Source organism: Rhamphochromis sp. 'chilingali' (assembly GCF_963969265.1).
Source record: "Rhamphochromis sp. 'chilingali' genome assembly, chromosome: 5".
Classification (NCBI taxonomy): Eukaryota; Metazoa; Chordata; class Actinopteri; order Cichliformes; family Cichlidae; genus Rhamphochromis; species Rhamphochromis sp. 'chilingali'.
The window spans coordinates 30327054-30348331 of record NC_137932.1 but is presented as its reverse complement, the minus strand read 5'-3'; the positions used below and the strand labels follow the sequence as shown (position 1 = coordinate 30348331).

Genomic DNA, 21278 nt, shown 5'->3' with positions numbered 1-21278 from the left:
ACAAGCTGAGAGGAAGTTTTTATGTTTTGGCTCTCCCTGCACAAAAATAACAATGCATTATAATCAATGTTGATGTGAATCAATTACATGCCCCAGACTCCACTATTAATAATACAAGAAATTCCAGTAGTACTGTAATTATATAAAATTGTGAAATTTGAGGTTGTTTTACAGCTAGTGCAGTGGACAAACAAACTGGTGTTTAAAGGGTTAAAAATGTAAAAAGTAATAACTATTTTATATTTATGAAAAGAACTGAAGTTAGTTAAAAGCTTTATGCAGAAAAAATGGTAAAAAAAACAAAACAAAAAAAAGAAAACAAACCCAAAAAACCCCCCCAAAAAATAAAAATTACAGACCTAATCTGTTGGTGGCCACTTTTGGCCACGAAACAAGCTGAAAGGGTATTGATTTTGAACAAACCCAGAGGGTTAAAATCCCTCAAAAAAACAACACAACTTGGAAAAGAAAAGAAAAAATAAACAAGCATTGGACTTAGAGTAACTAAACTAAAACTGTGGTTAAGCACATACCTATGAAAAGACTAGATACAACTAGAAAAATTTGCATTTCCTGCGAAAATGCTGTGTAGATGCCTTAACGCTGAAGATTTCTGCTGAAAAAAGCTGAAAAAGTTGAAAAAAGGTTGCCCTGAGCAGGATTCGAACATGGCCCTTCTGGTCTCAAGGCGGCTACTCATCTCACTGAGCCAAACTCATTCTCACAAAGAAGAGGTGGAGAGACTGACAATTCTGCTGAAATGAGCGGAAGCTGCTGAGAATTGTGCTGATAAGAGGTGAAAAGGCTGAAAATTTTTCAGAAGAGGTGAATAAGCAGAATTTGGGCAGAAAAGAGGTGAAAATTCTGAAAATTCTGCTGAAAAGAGTTCAATCAGCAGAATTTCTGCTGAAAAGAGGTGAATGAGCAGAATTTCTGCTGAAAAGTTTTTTTTCTGAAAACAGCAGAAAAAACTGAAAATTCTGCTGAAAAGAATTCAATCAGCAGAATTTCTGCTGAAAAGAGGTGAATGAGCAGAATTTCTGCTGAAGAGTTTTTTTCTGAAAACAGCAGAAAAAACTGAAAATTCTGCTGAAAACAGTTGAATGAGCAGAATTCTGCTGAAAAGCGTTGAATGAGCAGAATTCTGCTGAAAAGAGGGTTTTGCTGAAAACAGTTGAAAAAGCTTGGATTTGTGCTGAAAAGTGGTGAAAAAACTGAAAATTCTGCTGAAAAGGGTTGAAAAAGCTGAAATTTGTGTTGAAAAGAGTTAAAAAAGTTTTACTGTTAACTGAAAGAAATTTTGCCATAAGCGGGATTTGAACCCAGGCCTCCCAGTCTGAGAACGGATGCTCATCTCACTGAGCTAAAACACAGGTCAACCCGGCAAGGAAAATCAGTGAGGCCACTGATAATATGGCAGAAATGGGCAAAAAATATTGCAAAAATTCAATATCTCAAAAAGTATAGAAGTTATGAGCACCAAAAGTCATAGCACTCATTAGCAGAAAGAGCAGAATTTTTTCAAGTTTGAACTGAGAAAATCGGCTGAAAACTGAGGGAGTAGTTAACGTCCAAAAAACGTACGGAAGCAACTAGCAGAATAATAAAGATAAAGAATAAAGAGAAACAGGAACTCAATAATGTGGATGCCTTTGAGGGCATCCACACAATTACATCCTAGTAAATTACATTTGGTGTCAATATGCTGCTCAGTATCGACATAAAGCACTGTAAATTAAACTGAATTGTCTTTTTTTTTTAACCCAAAGCTGCAGTGGAGTTTATCAGTGGTGGTCAAATGATGAACAGATACTTACTTGAAGCTGGGTGAGGAAGCAAGAGGCTTCTCAGGTCTCTTTGGTGGGATCATTCCTGGTCGGCCTTTCCCTGGAGGAGGGACCGGCTTCTTGGGCGGGACTAAGGGCGCAGCTGGTTTAGGTTTAAGATCTGGTATGGGTTTGTCAACTGGTGAGAAAGAAGGGGTCAGGTAGATGTTAGAAACAGGAAATATGAACCAAAAAGAAAGGAAATGGACAGAGAAAAAAACAAGAGGGGAAAAAAGATCATTTACTGGCTGAATGAACTATTTTACCATCATGTTATGCTGCCTATTCTACAATTACACACTGTAACTGAGAGTAACTGATTGAAATTCAAGCCTCGTTCTTCTGGGAAGCAGGACAAAATGGTGTACAGCAGTTCATCAGCTGATTCTGTTTGCCCTCAGCTGAACTTTAACATGCTGATGACAGAAACTTTAAACTGCCCAACTATGGGCATTTCTGCCCATAGTTGGGCATGTGCCATCAGAAAGTGAATCTGAATAAGTTCAATTTGAATTGCTCAGATTGAATCTGAATTGTAACTTGAATAAATGCTTTTGAAAACTGAATTTGAATTAGTCTAATTTGAAATTGAATTTATGGTTTGAAAATGATCATCACTAAATTGAAATTGAATTTTATATTTTGAAAATGAATTGATTTGCTTTGAAACTACATTTTATCCTTTAAAAATTCAGCTCTCGAATAATTTCAGTTTCACTTCTCACCATTCAGTTTCAGTTCTACAATTCAATTTCAGTTCCAAAATTCAGTTTTTTGGAACTTACATCCGGTTCAAGCGCACATTAATAGAACTATGTTTTACTAGCGGACCAAAAGTGTTACTGACGGGAATCTACAGCGTCTTGAGCTGAATTAAGACTTCAGAAGTCATTCGTCATGTCGAATGACCAGCGGATAAACTCTCAGGTTGGTAATAAATGTACTACATGTATAAGAACAAGCGTCATGTTAACAAATGATAGCCGTACAGTAACTGTTATGCTTATTGTAGCTGCTAGCTAAAAACGCTAATTTAGCGTAGTTTGCCCTGAATTCAGCTTTGACAAACAAATATGATCGACTGTTTCTAGTAGATTTCCAAAGTTGTCATCTTGGACCCTCTCAGAGTACCCCCTCTGTATGCTTGCAGAGACCCCTACAGTAGGGAAACATGCAAAACGGTGCCCAAACCTTTGTATTTTAGCTTTATCCATGTCTTACACAGCATCCCAACTCTTTAGCTAACTTAATAACTTTAGCTAAAGTGAATAGTTAGTCTAATTCATTAGTGCAGCATTGCTGGATCACCTCTGTTTGAAATGATATAATGTGATATACAACTATCACTGAAACAGCAAACTTTGTAAATAAGCAAACAACACTTCTCATTCTTTAAACGTTTGGCCAAAGCTGTAGATTACACTATCAGTGCTTGTTCACGCTTGACAATAATAACATTTCTAAATTTACTTTGTGCATTTACAGGTAAACAATATCTAATATTTTATCTAAATGACTGCTTTGTCTTTGAAAAGGGTGAAGAGCCTGAGGCCGGTGACAGTCCAGTTCTACTCTAAGTACATTCTTACGGTGGCTCACAGGACAAGGCCACATTCCTGTCCTGCCAGAAGAGAAGAGAAACTTCAGAGTCTTCATGCAGTTCAACCACACCTGTCATATTCCGTATGACAGGGGTCTCAAACTCCAGTCCTCAACGGTCAAAGTGTCATGCAACTTTTCCATGCATGTGATGACTAAGGCCTTCCATTATGGTGTTTGTCATCACATGTCACAGACATCTGGATGATCATTTGGAATAAACAAAAAACTAACAACTTGTTACTTCATCTTTTATCCTTATTATTATTATTATTATTATTATTGTTCTTATTTTACACTTTTCATTGTTAGGCATTAGGTTTATTTGTAGTAGTCCTTTCCAACGTCTTTCCCTCTTCCATGTTACTGTGTCAGCTTGCCAGCATCTATTTGGGTTTGGAAGTGGAACAGAAAGTAAGGAAATCCAAAGTGCCATTAAAACCAGGAGAGGTTCTTATATTTCAGAAGAAGGGATTAATTTTAAAAAAATGACCTCAATGCCATATTTTATTTAGGAACCCTAGAGAGCACTTTGCAAAATAACACATTCTTATAATTTCACCCTCAGATAAGATAAGATAAGATAAGATAAGATAAGATAAGATAACCTTTATTAGTCCCACACGTGGGAAATTTGTTTTGTCACAGCAGGAAGTGGACAGTGCAAAAGTTATGAGGCAAAAATTAGAATACAATAAGAATAAATACAGTACACAACTGTACAGAATAGAATAAAATAAAATACTATATACAGTAGAATAAAATAAAATAAATATACAATAAGATAAAAATAGAATACAAATACTATATACAACTGAGTAAAAATACAACGATGACAGAAAGGATTATTGCACTTAGTATTATTGCATATGTATGGATGTGTGTGCTTGATCAGTTAAAGTCTTTATTATGGAGTCTGACAGCAGTGGGGAGGAAAGACCTGCGAAATCTCTCCGTCCCACACCGTGGGTGCCGCAGTCTCCCACTGAAGGAGCTGCTCAGTGCTGTCACAGTCTGCTGCATGGGGTGGGAGATGTTGTCCATCAGGGATGACAGCTTAGCCGCCGTTCTCCTGTCACTCACCACCTCCACTGGGTCCAGAGGGCATCCTAGAACAGAGCTGGCCCTTCGGATCACCCTGTTCAGTCTCTTCCTGTCCCCAGCAGAGATGCTGCCGCCCCAGCAGACCACGCCATAAAAGATAGCAGAAGCCACAACAGAGTCATAGAATTTCTTCAGGAGTGGGCCCTCCACTCCAAACGACCTGAGTCTCCGCAGCAGGTACAGCCTGCTCTGCCCTTTCCTGTAGAGGGCGTCTGAGTTATGAGTCCAGTCCAGTCTATTGTTCAGATGAACACCAAGATGAGCCAAGCTACAACTGTCAGGGAAGGTGATGTAGGTACAGAGCATATGAGAGTGGTTAAGTTAATGTCTCTTGTCTAGATGAAGGCACAAGAGGGATCAATGGCAAGGCGTAGAGATTCAGTATCTTCAGTCTTCAGTGGACACTCCATTTCTGGCACAAAACACCTGTAAAAGATGGTCGATTTAGGAGGTGACCCGACAACTTCAGCCTGTCAAACATAGTAATGGAGCAGTATGCTTTAAAAAAACAAAAAAAAAAAAAAAAAAAAAAAAAAAACCCCAATTAAGCATGCACTCAGTACCCTAAGAATTATTATGGTAGTTAAACACAGTGATAGTTGTATATCACATTATATCACTTCAAACAGAGGTGACCCAGTAATGCTGCACTAATGAATTAGACTAACTATTCACTTTAGCTAAAGTTATTAAGTTAGCTAAAGAGTTGGGATGCTGTGTAAGACATAAATAAAGCTAAAATACAAAGGTTTGGGCACCGTTTTGCATGTTTCCCTACTGTAGGGGTCTCTGCAAGCATACAGAGGGGGTACTCTGAGAGGGTCCAAGATGACAACTTTGGAAATCTACTAGAAACAGTCGATCATATTTGTTTGTCAAAGCTGAATTCAGGGCAAACTACGCTAAATTAGCGTTTTTAGCTAGCAGCTACAATAAGCATAACAGCTACTGTACGGCTATCATTTGTTAACATGACGCTTGTTCTTATACATGTAATACATTTATTACCAACCTGAGAGTTTATCCGCTGGTCATTCGACATGACGAATGACTTCTGAAGTCTTAATTCAGCTCAAGACGCTGTAGATTCCCGTCAGTAACACTTTTGGTCCGCTAGTAAAACGTAGTTCTATTAATCTGCGCTTGAACCGGAACCGGATGTAAGTTCCAAAAAACTGAATTTTGGAACTGAAATTGAATTGTAGAACTGAAACTGAATGGTGAGAAGTGAAACTGAAATTATTCGAGAGCTGAATTTTTAAAGGATAAAATGCAGTTTCAAAGCAAATGAATTCATTTTCAAAATATAAAATGCAATTTCAATTTAGTGATGATCATTTTCAAACCATAAATTCAACTTCAAATTAGACTAATTCAAATTCAGTTTTCAAAAGCATTTATTCAAGTTACAATTCAGATTCAATCTGAGCAATTCAAATTCAAATTGAACTTATTCAAATTAAGTTTCTGATGGCACAGATTTCTGCCCATACCCAACACCCTAACATGGGAAGCACAAGATAGACCAGACTAGATTACATACACAGATAGATAACAGATAGAAAGATGGGCAAATAATGTAATACACATAGCACGACATGTGTCCTGATCTGTCGTTATTGCTTTCCACAGATCTGTTGTCATACTGATTAGAAAACAGTGATGTGATTGTGTGTCATGTTACCTACCTATTAACCAGGAAAAGCATTTATTGCGTGAGCAATCATCTGTGACAATGCAACATAATTGAAAGTATCAGCTGTATTGTCAAGCGGCAATGTTTTCTGGAAGACCAATTAGCTTTACTTCCACAACAGCTACTGTGATTCATTCTTTTCCTGTTTGTCTGCTGGTTCCTTTACTATGAACATAAATAACCCTGTGTGATTCTTAGATTTTTCCTTTACCTCCCATGAAGGACCTCCTAGGACACAAATGGAGAGAAGAAAACAAAAAGAAACAAATACGAAGAAGCACTAGGATGAAAGACAATAATGTCGAGGGAAAAAGAGATTAGTGTTACAACTTGTGTGTGTGTGTGTGTGTGTGTGTGTGTGTGTGTGTGTGTGTGTGTGTGTGTGTGTGTGTGTGTGTGTGTGGGGGGGGGGGGGGGGGGGGGGATTTGAGACATAGAAAGTAACCTAGAGTGAGCAGACACATACTTTGTGAAGTGAAGATTTGAGGAAGAAATTTAAATATGCAGAAGTTTGAAAAAAATGACAGCAGGAGGTACTGCTGATCCTGCTGACCCCCTTATATCATTGTTGCTGTTATTCAGTCACACACTGATAAAAATCGTATAAATACTTCTAGCACACATGAAGCTGAAACTTCAGTCGGCATCATTTTACCGCTTGTACTGCAGATAAAGCCCTTCAAGTCTATATAAACAGAATTGCATAACAATTCATTAATTATTAACTTTTGGTATCACTTGTCTTTGACGTCTACCTCCTGAGAGGCATGCTACAAAGCCAAAGAAGCCTTACCATGTTGAACTGATGATGTACTATGGACCTTAGAGGCTATTTTTCCCTTTATTATGGAAAGGATCCAGTGATCATCTACCACTATTGTCCTCTACTATTCCACTCTTTATTTAGAGAATGTACCAACATGCCTGAGGCCAAATGAGCTAATATGTGTATCCAGACATTTCCAGATCCAACTGCATTTGCTTTGGGGTTTTTATTACAGATTTTGGAATCTCTACACAATCACAATGAAGATTATCTTCTATCCATAAAGCTTTAATCCTGAACACCGAATTAATTACATCTAAAATGATTACATAAGACAGACACCAACTCAGCAGTACGGGCAGCTTCTAGCAGGGACGCACACACACACACACACACACACACACACACACACACACACACACACACACACACACACCCCTTGCATTCGGCTCAGCAAGAGAAACTGCGTTGACAGCACTAGAGCTTGCTTCAACATGTGCTGTGATTATACCATAAAAATAAACTGACCTCAGGTGTACAGCAGCCACCACACAAGTAAACTCATTAAATGCATCCATCTCCCCCACAAGTTGTGAAGCTGGCTAATTTTTTACTATAAACGTATTTAAGTTTGAAAATCTTATAAACCTTACCTGAATATTATTTAAAAGAGACATTAAACCGAGAAAGTGTTGTTTTGTTGTTGGTTTTTTTTAGCCTGTGGGACAGTTTTCCACCTACATACACATCCTAATGAATCTGGACCCATATTGGGTTTTTTTTGTGTATGGCAGTTTTTATTTATATTAAATGCAAATCACTGCTTTCTGTTTATCTTCAAATAGTGCAAGTGTTTTAGCCTTTTCTAGAAGCAGTACTTTTTGGAAGGGAAAACAAAAACAAAAAGAACCAGTGTATTTTGAAACCTAATTTCCATCGATGAAGGAAAAACATTCAAATGAACAAAAAAGTAAGCGAAACGTAGAAGGGAGACACAATATAGAAGACCCCACTAAGTCAGAGAACAAAGGCTTTGAAGAAAGTGAAGACTCGAGACAAAAACAGCAACAACAAAACAGACGAAGGAACCACAAGAGGCGCTTCAGGTAGACACAAACTCAGACTTTTGTCTTTTAGAATTTTCCATAAAAGCCATCAGAATATGAATCAATGTCTTCTAAACTTTTGAACACTAAAGTTAAACCTGTGGTTAAAGCTTTTATTGACTGTGTTCCAGTCTACCCAACATTTTCAGCAAAGTGAAGTGAGCTAGAAGGAGCTGGTGACAGTGAGGTGCTGTTTCAGGCATACCTAGTAACATTAGCTTCTTACTTCATAAATCCTCTGTTAACTTGTGTTTTCTTCAATTTAAACCAAGCAGAGAGGAAGGCTGCTTATCCAACAGTATGCTGAGTAAAATGCCATGTGGCAGAAGTAGGATGGATTTATGCACCGAGTGAAAAGGCCATAACAGGAAAGTAATATCGGATGGAGATCTGTGTTCAGTGCCAAATTTGGAGGGAAATGTCCAAAAAAAAAAAAAAAGTATTTTGATATGTGGAGCAAAGCTGTGAGCAATGTGGAGAAATGGGAACATAAAGAAGGATGCGAGCAAAGACGGAGTGCAACCGTACCTCTGTCCTCTGGCCTGACCAGATGAGGCTTCTTGTCAGCACTCGGGATCTCCGGCTTAAGAGCTGAAAAACGAAACATGGTCCGCACAAGAGTCACCTCGTCTGTCTGACGCGACTGACTTGAGACTCACACAACAGATAGGAAGACACTTTCTCAAGTAAACACAACAAAGCACTGACACAAATACACTATCCTCTACCAGACACTTCCAGGCGGGTATGAAATTAGCACAGAATTGCCAGATGACTATTACACTGTGTATGTATTGGTGGGTGCACACCAGTGTGGTTTGGTTATGTTTAACATCTACACATTAAGAAAAAAAAAATCTCTACACTGACAGGAACTCATGCGCGCGCACACACACACACACACACACACACACACACACACACACACACACACACACACACACACACACACACACACACACACACACACACGTGCAGTCCTAGCAGGATATGAATGCAAACCCTGTGGTAAAAAAAATTATGCAAATGTGCATTTTGCAAACTGTAGATGTTGCTGCTGATACCAGGGACTGCTGTCTCTATACCCAAACTCAGTCACCACACAGCCTTCTACTTGAAGTAGAAGTAGATCACACACTTTGGGCTTTGATGAATGTTTCCTCAATCAGTTAAACGTAAACAAAGAGTACATGGCAGAGGAGCCAATCCTTTTTGGATTTTAATCTACTTTCTACCATGTGTATATATACTTCTTTTTTTTATGAGTTGCTACAGTTACAGGATCCCAGCATGTACACAGGTGCACTCAATGGGACATGATGATGGAAATATCCTGAGTACACAGCTGTTTCTTTTGCGTCCTTGATGATATTTCAGCAATGAAACAGCACAGACGCTGGCTATAAAGAAGGATTGAAACCAAAAAATTAACAGATTATTCTAACAATAATCTATATATTTTTTCCAAACAGTAATATTAATGCACTTCATATTTTTGAGGCGGTGTAGAATAAATGTAAACACCTACTAATTCTACTTAAGAAATGAGCTGCTCAATAGCAAGACATTTAAAGTAAGAAGCCCGTTTTCACACTTCCCACTGACTTGAGAGCAGATAATAAGACAAAGAGGTTAAACTGCTCCTTACCCGTGCTTTTAGATGGTGGAGGCGGTTTCTTCGGTTTCTGACAGGAAGACAAAAGTAGAGAGTTAATAAATGTTAGTGTGAGGATGACACAACAAAGTGATTAACTTTATTTAAAAAAAAAAAAGCAAAAAAAAAAAAAGGCAGGAGTTAAGGAGAAAGGTACAAATTCGGTTTGGTCTAAACAAAGATTAAATTTGTTGCACTAGATTCAGTCCTGCAGTGAAATGTTGTGATTGTCTTCTTATATTAGGAGAGCAACACAGGCAGTTTAAATATTTTGTCATTTTACAGCACAGCCCTCTTCGATTACAACTCAATATATTAATTCAATGAAGATTAACCACGAGTCTGACTGTCTAACATGATTAACGCCAACACAAGTCAATATATAAGACCTACATTTTAAAGGCCTTACAATGCTGGTTTCAACCATTATTAACAGACGTACACAAAGTATTTCACTAATTAAAAAAAAATAAAATAAAAAAAAATGACGAGGTTCCATCTGCTATGAAACGGGGTGAAATAGGGTGGGAGGAGAGGCAAAGTACAGCGAGTGTCACCCGAAACCAACCCGGGCACTGGAGTATCACACTGGACGCATTTAGCACTTAGCAGGTTTACTTGCTCAGACATGTAGGTGTTGGCTGCTACTTTCAAAATGCTAAAGGTTATTGGTGTTTACAGACACAGACTTAAAAAGGTTTCTCTTTATATTAATACTGTGTCTCTCATCTAACTGTTCCCAACAATAAACTTTGGCATAATTATGACAATAATGCCTGGGAACCAAAAAGATTATGTCTGAGTACGGGCAATATTTCAGTACAAGATTCGCCAGCTGACTTGTGCTGCATTAGTTAGACTGCCGCTTTGTGACATTTAATAGCTTAGGCACTGGTATCCTAATACCCATTAATAAAATCTATTTCCATAAAAATATTATGGTCAGCAGTGATGGGCTTACAGCATTCATTGAGTGAGTTATTTACTGTCCAGTCATGTTATATAACCCTAACATGACAAACACAAAAGCAGTTCTCAAAATGAATGGGGTATATATCTTTTTTCCCCCGCTTTCTTTTTTTTTGCAAATACACACCAACATCTCTGGAAAACACTTTTAATTACTCATCAGCATTACAGTAAATCTTATATACAAAGGTGTATATATGTATTGTATTGTTCCAGTTGACATTAAAGTGTGAGAGCGGGTGGCTGAAATATGTTCAGGACTTCTCTTGTTGTGTTATTTCAACATGTGCAGTTAAAGACGATTCTACCTCCCACAAATTAAATAAAAACTGATTTCATCCCAGCAATTCACATCTAAAGTAAGAGTCAAATATGGAAGCGGAGAAGGGATTATGGAGGGATTTGAGGGCACGCATGTTACATGTCAATGATAAAAGTCACACAGTGGCTCTTTTCCCAAGATTTTTATAGATTCAGTGAACGTAACAGGCTTTTATGTGTGTGTCTGATTTATAATACAGTCATGTTAAAAAAAAGAAAGAAGACACACACACCCACAACCTCACCCTGAGCATTTCAGTCAGATTGAGGTCTGGACTTTGGGCCACTGCAACACCTGGAGTCTTTCCTTTCCATTATAGATTTGCTGCTGTGCTTGGGATTATTGTTCCTGTGCATAGCAAAGCTTTAATTGTCAGATGACTTCACTCACTCATTCATGAATATTTAACACATTAAGGCCTGATTTAGATTTAGGGAATCTTTTTAATTGTTGCAGGCTGCGTTGACCCGATATGTAATTACATTTCTTGGTGTGTGTGTCATAGGTTTGCTGCTGAAGCATAAATCAGGTGTAACAGAGGCCTGTAGAGTCTGAGCTGTAATTCTTGGTCACTCTTGTTTCACATGACTGTATATCTAAAGATATGGTTCAATCATCAGCATGATCCATGATTATAACTCACCTTTATGTGTATTTAAGAAAAACAAAACACGAGTCATAAGTGCAATAAAATAATCTATTAAGTGGGGGAAAAAATCCGGACTGCAAGAACAAGCAAACAAACCTAGTCTATCTTTTTATAGATCAACGTTGTTCATGTGAACAAAAAAGGTAAAGATGTCATTTTAATGCAACAACGCATAGCAATGACTTTTTCCTGTGCATATATGCATTTTCACTTGTACCGAGCAAACAGGCTTTGTGGTACAGATCATGCAGCAACAAGCAGCACACAGCAACAGTTTGAAATGTAAAACAGAAATAGTTTTAAATATATCAGTGCAGTTCTGCTATTTCACTTCTGCTTTCCTCTGTTTCTGCGATTCAAGATTTGAATAGTTGTGCGGGGACTTTGAATTTAAAATGTGCTCCACAAAGCAGGAGCCAGAAGGTGGGGCCACAAAATGTAAGGGCATAATGTAAATCAACAAAACACCAATGAGCACCAAAATACAAGAATAAAACAGTAAAGAATAATAAAAGCCAAAAGTTGAAACCCGTAAATAACAAGGAATTAAAATTAAATAATAAAGGTGAGCAGCAGACCTGTGAGCGAGAAAACACCAAAACTGAAAGCAAAAATTAAATCAAATGACTCAAAACAAATCAAATTTGCACCGATTGATCTCCTATAGTAATCACTGAATGTGGCCATGGATGATAAGCATACAGGGGGTACAGAATTATTAGGCAAATGAGTATTTTGTCCACATCATCCTCTTCATGCATGTTGTCTTACTCCAAGCTGTAAAGGCTCGAAAGCCTACTACCAATTAAGCATATTAGGTGATGTGCATCTCTGTAATGAGAAGGGGTGTGGTCTAATGACATCAACACCCTATATCAGGTGTGCATAATTATTAGGCAACGTCCTTTCCTTTGGCAAAATGGGTCAAAAGAAGGACTTGACAGGCTCAGAAAAGTCAAAAATAGTGAGATATCTTGCAGAGGGATGCAGCAGTCTCAAAATTGCAAAGCTTCTGAAGCGTGATCATCGAACAATCAAGCATTTCATTCAAAATAGTCAACAGGGCCGCAAGATGCCACTTGCCACCAGTTTGGCCATATTTCAGAGCTGCAACATCACTGGAGTGCCCAAAAGCACAAGGTGTGCAATACTCATGGCCAAGGTAAGAAAGGCTGAAAGACAACCACCACTGAACAAGACACACAAGCTGAAACGTCAAGACTGGGCCAAGAAATATCTCAAGACTGATTTTTCTAAGGTTTTATGGACTGATGAAATGAGAGTGAGTCTTGATGGGCCAGATGGATGGGCCCGTGGCTGGATTGGTAAAGGGCAGAGAGCTCCAGTCCGACTCAGACGCCAGCAAGGTGAGGTGGAGTACTGGTTTGGGCTGGTATCATCAAAGATGAGCTTGTGGGGCCTTTTCGGGTTGAGGATGGAGTCAAGCTCAACTCCCAGTCCTACTGCCAGTTTCTAGAAGACACCTTCTTCAAGCAGTGGTACAGGAAGAAGTCTGCATCCTTCAAGATGAACATGATTTTCATGCAGGACAATGCTCCATCACACGCGTCCAAGTACTCCACAGCATGGCTGGCAAGAAAGAGTATAAAAGAAGAAAAACTAATGACATGGCCTCCTTGTTCACCTGATCTGAACCCCATTGAGAACCTGTGGTCCATCATCAAATGTGAGATTTACAAGGAGGGAAAACAGTACACCTCTCTGAACAGTGTCTGGGAGGCTGTGGTTGCTGCTGCACGCAATGTTGATGGTGAACAGATCAAAACACTGACAGAATCCATGGATGGCAGGCTTTTGAGTGTCCTTGCAAAGAAAGGTGGCTATATTGGTCGCTGATTTGTTTTTGTTTTGTTTTTGAATGTCAGAAATGTATATTTGTGAATGTGGAGATGTTATATTGGTTTCACTGGTAAAAATAAATAATTGAAATGGGTATATATTTGTTTTTTGTTAAGTTGCCTAATAATTATGCACAGTAATAGTCACCTGCACACACAGATATCCCCCTAAAATAGCTAAAACTAAAAACAAACTAAAAACTACTTCCAAAAACATTCAGCTTTGATATTTATGAGTTTTTTGGATTCATTGAGAACATGGTTATTGTTCAGTAATAAAATTATTCCTCAAAAATACAACTTGCCTAATAATTCTGCACTCCCTGTAGTGTAACTTAAATAGCATCCTTTCACAACAACAGAAAATTTGATGTGAATTCCTCAAGAAAGTGTATCTCAGAATGTTGATCCCTGCAGTATTTGACAGAAACACAGATCTAAAAATCTCTCATCAGCAAGGACTGTCAACAGTGGGGAGGAAGCCCACCCTTTCAACAAGAAGAGACCAGTAGTAGTCACCTGCTGCCACTGTTTGGGACGGTGAGAGGAAAGTTAAGAGAAAAGGAGGAACATAATCCTGTTTTCCATCACAGGAACTATGATAGCTGCACCCATCCTTTACATACAGGCAGCTAAGGATGAAAAGAAGTGCTTGTGAATAGTTCGGGTACTCTGGATGCTTACCTCTTCTGCCTCTGGCTTTGGTGATGATTTGATGGACCCTATTGATGTGGGAGCCTGAACAAGAACAGAAATCTGCTAGAAAGTCACTCCAACAGCTTTCTCTGATGAGATCAATCAGTCAGACTTTCACACTATTTTACACAACCTGACGGACTGTTTAAAAACTGCTCCACTGATCTCAAAAGGCTCCTTTGTACTGTAAAAAGCATTTGGACGACACCAACAGTTACTTGCTGCATTTGGGACATGGGAAATTTAATCCGACTTCGAGCTCCATAAAACTAATTGGTAGATGTAAGATACAGTACGCCATATGTCAAAACTGGGATTGAGTGAGCAGTGTGAAGCAGGGAGTCCTTATCTAAACCTCTGCGTTTAATTTCATGGGTAGGAAAGACCAAAAGATTTTCACACTAAAAACTAAATAAAATGTAAGAACGCTGCAGAGTTTACTACACAGCTGGGGATCAAACTGTGTAGAAAGAGCAAATCCTGAACTGCACATTCAGGAGATTTTTTGACATGCAGAGACAGATGTGGGAAACACAATGTGGAACGCCAGAGTGGTGATGTTACGCATAGGTGGAGTGGTGATTGCCTGAAAGGTAGGTTTGTACAGGAATCGAAGCATAAATAGTGCAAAGTTTTTGTTTTACCCCAGGCTACATCAAGCTGAACTGAGCAGATGAGGGCAAGAATTAAAACACAGCAACAGGAACTAGAAGCCAGGAAATTTATAAAAAAGAAAAAGAAAAAAAAGAAAAGAAAAAAAAGAATGTGTGTGGATTAAACAATTCACTTTGGAAAGTCTCCTGGAGTCCACTGAAAGGCATCCAAAGGATGAAACCAAACTGCAATGTTTTCCTTAAGAGGAGTTTAGATGACTTAATCTATACATCTAACCATCATAGTGACTTTGCAAAGGAACTGAACAAGACTTCAGGACACAAGAGCTAAAAACAGTTTTAGAGTTGCACATGGAGATTACCTCAAATGATACGGAGACCACCACAGTGCTACATCCCTGTGGGGCTCATTCTCATGCGCAGCATTAACGTGCTGTCAGTCACCAGAATGTGATTTTCCTAAGTGTCCTGATAAGCTGATGAAGAGATGAGAGTTTGAATGACATCATATTTACTCCTCCTGATTGGTCCGTGTGAACAGAAAACAAATCAGGACTAAAACATAGTACTGCATAATTTCTTTTTCATTGGTCCAAATCAAATTGAGTTCAGGTTAAAAAACTGAATTAATTTATTGACGTTTGGTTTTAATTTATACGCACAGTATATCCACTGTGACTGGTTAATGGATGAGGGGAATGGAAAGATGATTTTATAGTAGTATATAAACACATGGGGAAGCTCAGCAAAAGGACTGAGTGCATCATGGGAAGTCCCCCAGCAGTCTAAGCCAATAGCAGCATTACTAAGGGATAGCTAAGTGTTAACTGCTCCAGCATGAAGTGAAGGAAGTAAGCCTCTAAGGATCACTCTGGATGTTTCTAAATTTTGCATCACTGCAAATATAAAGAACATATCCTTGTATCTATTTACTCTCATATTTTACACCATGAACACCACCCACCACACCCTCCTGAGTCTCACGAATCCCTCGGTTAACTTAAAGAACCTATAACAGATGATCTAGTAACGAATGACTGGGAACGTTGACTGTAGACCATAATGAGTTCATTCTGTTCTTTTTCCAATCCCACCTCTTTCTCTGCTTCAGAAATCATGACAACGAAGTTGTCAGGGAAGACGCCTTCTTTGCCTCCGACTTCGCCTCGCCACCAGCCCGGCTCTCCTGTGTCCTGTGACAGAGGCAACAGAAAACAATGAGCGGAGGCTAGCATGACATCACACGTATGTCCAATAAGGCTGTTGTTTTTTCTTTATTTAAAACTAATGTAATCTCCTTTTTGAAAAAAAAAAAAAAAGAAAGAAAGTTTTTTATTACTTTGAAAACTACATAGCCTGAACCCTGACCCTACGCTATCAGGGGTCTTGGCAATAAAGGAGTCAAAGAAAATATGTAAAACAGGACAGGGAAAAACAAAAAGACCAGCTTAAAAAACAAAACAAAACTTAACTCCCTCTACTAATATGTCAAAACTTGTTTTCATTTGAATGCACTTTTCTCGTTTCACCACTAGATGGAGGCAGCTTCCCAAGAATTACAAGAAACCACGTGTTGCTTCCACTTTTCTCTCTTGCAATGCAGCTATAGGGCTGCTATGAACTCCCCACACATAAATAATTACATCCAGTTCTGAGAGCTAGGTTATAAGAGTGTAACTGGTTTGGTACAAGTCCATGCTACAGTATTGTTTGTGCGGTTGGCTGCAAAATGAAAGCAGCAATGTTCATGTTGTAGATGCATAAATGGTAAAAATGGGTGATTTCAGGCAGCATGATGATTTTATAATGTTGCTGTGAAGCAATAACTTGTATGAGGTGCTGAAAACAAAAGCAAAGAACAGTTTGTTTTTTGCCAGGCAACATAACAGTATCATCATACAACAAGCAGAAATGAAATGTTATTATTGTTAAATTACAGTGATATAATGCTTTTATATAGTGTTATATGTGCCTAAGTGCTAAGCACAAGCTATTTTAGCCTGTTGCTAAATTGCTGCTAGGCAACATTATGATATCAGATGATACACATTTAGCTGCTCAACTCCTGATCATGTGAGAAGAGTTGGTGCACACAGACATGTAACAGGATTGCACATTTCCTTTTTGCTAAAGTTCCCTTGTTCTTCACCTGTTCTTCTGCTTCACATGTTGGGTTGTGACACTGACGAAAAGGTATTTCATTACACAAGTTTACAGCATGAGTCACCTGGAGGCTTACCTTGCTCAGCACGTGTACAATATCGCCTTCATTCAGGGTGAGCTCGTCCTCGTTTGTGGCTTTGTAAGCGTACGCCACCTTACAGTACTCTTTAGCTGTGGAAACCAAAACATTGGCTTCTATTATAGATTGAAGACACAAAGAAAAATCACCAATACACTACTTTATTCAACTTGTCACCACATTTGTCTCTTTACTAAAAGACGAAAAATATTAAACAGTATCTATATTTAAAGAGCAACCTCGGGGATGTTTTCATGTTTCTCAGCCAGATAGTGTGATGTGAGAAGCATGGGGAGCCTGCCCAGTGTTCTACATCAATTTCTCACTCAATTTCTAACTCCTAGTGAGTTACATATAAAACAAAAAAATATAAACCTATAAACAAAAGCAACATGCATTGGCTAGTAGCAAACAATAACTGTCAATTTTTGTTCATATATTATTCAAAGTGAGGTGCTAAGCAAACATCATGTTGAATACATGTTGAATACGTAAAGGTAAAAAAGGAGCACATAAAAACTTTCAATAATCTCATTTACACTTATTCAGACCAACAAATATGCTAACCCTTCACCCAAAAGGCAATCGACTTTTAATCATTCATCAATCAATCTATGACAATATCTGGGGCAGGTCTGCAGGGGCAGAAGGATGAGCAGTGACCTCCCTTTCTCCACCTGCTTCCTCCAACTTTCAGACATTAACAGGCCAGCTGACAGTTACAACCTCTGTAGTTTGTCCTAGGACCTCCTCCCTGCAGGATAACACCTCGGCCTGGAGGCGTCCATCCCATCCCATCCCATTCCATCCCATCCCACTCTTTTTTGACGTGGAGGAGTAGCAGCTCCACTCCAAGCCCCTCCTGAAAGACCAAGATCGCCGCCCATCAGGAAAGCAGAGCCTAGCCACAATTCAGAAAAAGCTCATTTCTGCTTCTTTTATCCATGACCTCAAGCCAGCACCTGTCTGCTGTATATGAATGACCTGGCCAAGACAAACAGCTGAATTTGAGATTCATCACCTTTGGCAGGACTTTTCTCAGGTTTTGTGCAAGTCTCTTTTTACCTTTATTTCTTCAACAATGGGATTCTAATCATTCCTGGCATTTATTGGACACACTCGTTAAACATTCCCAGTGCCGACGGTAAAAGGATGCTCGGCTTTAATGAGCTGTCAACCATTTTCTGTAGCACAAACAAATTCCCAGCAGCTTGCCTGGGAATTTGCTTTCTGCTTGCCTGATCTGTAGATCAGGCAAGCAGAAACCTCGAAAAGGAAGTTTAGCCCATTCTTGGAAGAACTGTTTCAGCTCAGTCACATTCTCAGGATATCAAGTGTAAACAGCTACTGAGATCAATCCAGAGGATCTCTACAGGGTTTGGGCTCCAACTGAATCGCCTCGATCGGCGAAGGTTGTCGGTGATGTCATTCAGTGCTCTTACTTAGATATTTAGGGTCACTGTCCTGCTCACCTTTTAAGCCTATTAAAGATCATTCAAAATAAGAGAAAAAACAAAAACAAAAACAGCAGAGAGCACAGAACCTCAATGAAACTCAGTAACTTGTACTTGAATGACAGGGGGAATACCTGGTAGGATTGCTAAGTGACTAGAACGCTGAATGGGCCAAGCAGCTACTAGCAATACTGTTACTGTTACTTTCAAAGCAGTGTATGACAAGGCCGAGTACTATTCAATTCAATTCAATTCAATTTTATTTATATAGCGCCAAATCACAACAAAAGTTGCGTCAAGGTGCTTCATAGATACAGAGAAAAACCCAACAATCATATGACCCCCTATGAGCAAGCACTTTGGCGACAGTGGGAAGGAAAAACTCCCTTTTAACAGGAAGAAACCTCCGGCAGAACCAGGCTCAGGGAGGGGCGGCCATCTGCTGCGACCGGTTGGGGTGAGAGAAGGAAGACAGGATAAAAGACATGCTGTGGAAGAGAGACAGAGGTTAATAACAGATATGATTCAATGCAAAGAGGTCTATTAACACATAGTGAGTGAAAAAGGTGACTGGAAAGGAAAAACTCAATGAATCATGGGAATCCCTGGCAGCCTACGTCTATTGCAGCATAACTAAGGGAGGATTCAGGGTCACCTGGTCCAGCCCTAACTATATGCTTTAGCAAAAAGGAAAGTTTTAAGCCTAATCTTAAAAGTAGAGATAGTGTCTGTCTCCCGAATCCAAACTGGAAGCTGGTTCTACAGAAGAGGGGCCTGAAAACTGAAGGCTCTCCCTCCCATTCTACTTTTAAATACTCTAGGAACAACAAGTAGGCCTGCAGTGCGAGAGCGAAGTGCTCTAATAGCGTGATATGGTACTACAAGGTCATTACGATATGACGGGGCCTGATTATTTAAGATCTTGTATGTGAGGAGCAGGATTTTGAATTCAATTCTGGATTTAACAGGAAGCCAGTGAAGGGAAGCCAAAACAGGAGAAATATGCTCTCTTTCTAGTCCCTGTCAGGACTCTTGCTGCAGCATTTTGGATTAGCTGAAGACTTTTCAGCGAGTTTTTTGGACATCCTGATAATAATGAATTACAGTAGTCCAGCCTGGAAGTAATAAATGCATGAACTAGTTTTTCAGCGTCACTCTGAGACAGGATATTTCTAACTTTAGAGATGTTGCGCAAATGGAAGAACGCAGTCTTACATATTTGTTTAATATGTGCGTTGAAGGACATATCCTGGTCAAAAATGACTCCAAGGTTCCTCACAGTATTACTGGAGGCCAAGGTAATGCCATCCAGAGTAAGAATCTGGTTAGATACCATATTTCTAAGATTTTCAAGGCCGAGTACAATAACCTCAGTTTTATCTGAATTAAGAAGCAGAAAGTTAGCGGCCATCCAGGTCTTTATGTCTTTAAGACATTCCTGCAGTTTAACTAATTGTTGTGTTTTATCTGGCTTCATGGACAGATAGAGCTGGGTGTCATCTGCATAGCAGTGAAAATTTATGCTTTATGTCTTCTAATGATGCTGCCTAGGGGAAGCATGTACAGTGGGGCAAAAAAGTATTTAGTCAGCCACCGATTGTGCAAGTTCCCCCACTTAAAATGATGACAGAGGTCAGTAATTTGCACCAGAGGTACACTTCAACTGTGAGAGACAGAATGTGAAAAAAAAATCCATGAATTCATATGGTAGGATTTGTAAAGAATTTATTCGTAAATTAGGGTGGAAAATAAGTATTTGGTCACCTCAAACAAGGAAAATCTCTGGCTCTCACAGACCTGTAACGTCTTCTGTAAGAAGCTTTTCTGTCCCCCACTCGTTACCTGTATGAATGGCACCTGTTTGAACTCATCATCTGTATAAAAGACACCTGTCCACAGCCTCAAACAGTCAGACTCCAAACTCCGCCATGGCCAAGACCAAAGAGCTTTCGAAGGACACCAGGAAAAGTATTGTAGACCTGCACCAGACTGGGAAGAGTGAATCTACAATAGGCAAGCAGCTTGGTGTGAAAAAAATCAACTGTGGGAGCAATCATCAGAAAATGGAAGACATACAAGACCACTGATAATCTCCCTCGATCTGGGGCTCCACGCAAGATCTCATCCCGTGGGGTCAAAATGATCATGAGAACGGTGAGCAAAGATCCCAGAACCACACGGGGGGACCTGGTGAATGACCTGCAGAGAGCTGGGACCAAAGTAACAAAGGTCACCATCAGTAACACACTACAACGGCAGGGAATCAAATCCCGCAGTGCCAGACGTGTTCCGCTGCTGAAGCCAGTGCATGTCCAGGCCCGTCTGAAGTTTGCCAGAGAGCACATGGATGATACAGCAGAGGATTGGGAGAATGTCATGTGGTCAGATGAAACCAAAGTAGAACTTTTTGGTATAAACTCAACTCGTCGTGTTTGGAGGAAGAAGAATACTGAGTTGCATCCCAAGAACACCATACCTACTGTGAAGCATGGGGGTGGAAACATCATGCTATGGGGCTGTTTTTCTGCCAAGGGGACAGGACGACTGATCCTTGTTAAGGACAGAATGAATGGGGCCATGTATCGTGAGATTTTGAGCCAAAACCTCCTTCCATCAGTGAGAACTTTGAAGATGAAACGAGGCTGGGTCTTCCAACATGACAATGATCCAAAACACACCGCCCGGGCAACAAAGGAGTGGCTCCGTAAGAAGCATTTGAAAG

General features: G+C 39.4%; 1 protein-coding gene across 3 annotated transcripts in view; it reads right to left on the bottom strand.

Annotated features, from left to right (window-relative positions):
* Positions 1 to 21278, bottom strand: part of cd2ap (CD2-associated protein) — a 103005-nt gene that overhangs the window by 31197 nt on the left and 50530 nt on the right. For 2 of the 3 annotated variants that reach the window (XM_080882921.1, XM_080882920.1), the window contains exons 8-13: positions 17100 to 17194; positions 15955 to 16053; positions 14235 to 14288; positions 9746 to 9782; positions 8626 to 8688; positions 1818 to 1965 (exon numbers count right to left, since the gene is read on the bottom strand). In XM_080882921.1, the coding sequence (XP_080739047.1) occupies positions 1818 to 1965; positions 8626 to 8688; positions 9746 to 9782; positions 14235 to 14288; positions 15955 to 16053; positions 17100 to 17194 (496 nt within the window). The remainder of the gene's footprint in view (positions 1 to 1817; positions 1966 to 8625; positions 8689 to 9745; positions 9783 to 14234; positions 14289 to 15954; positions 16054 to 17099; positions 17195 to 21278) is intronic. The other variant, XM_080882922.1, reaches the window with a different exon arrangement.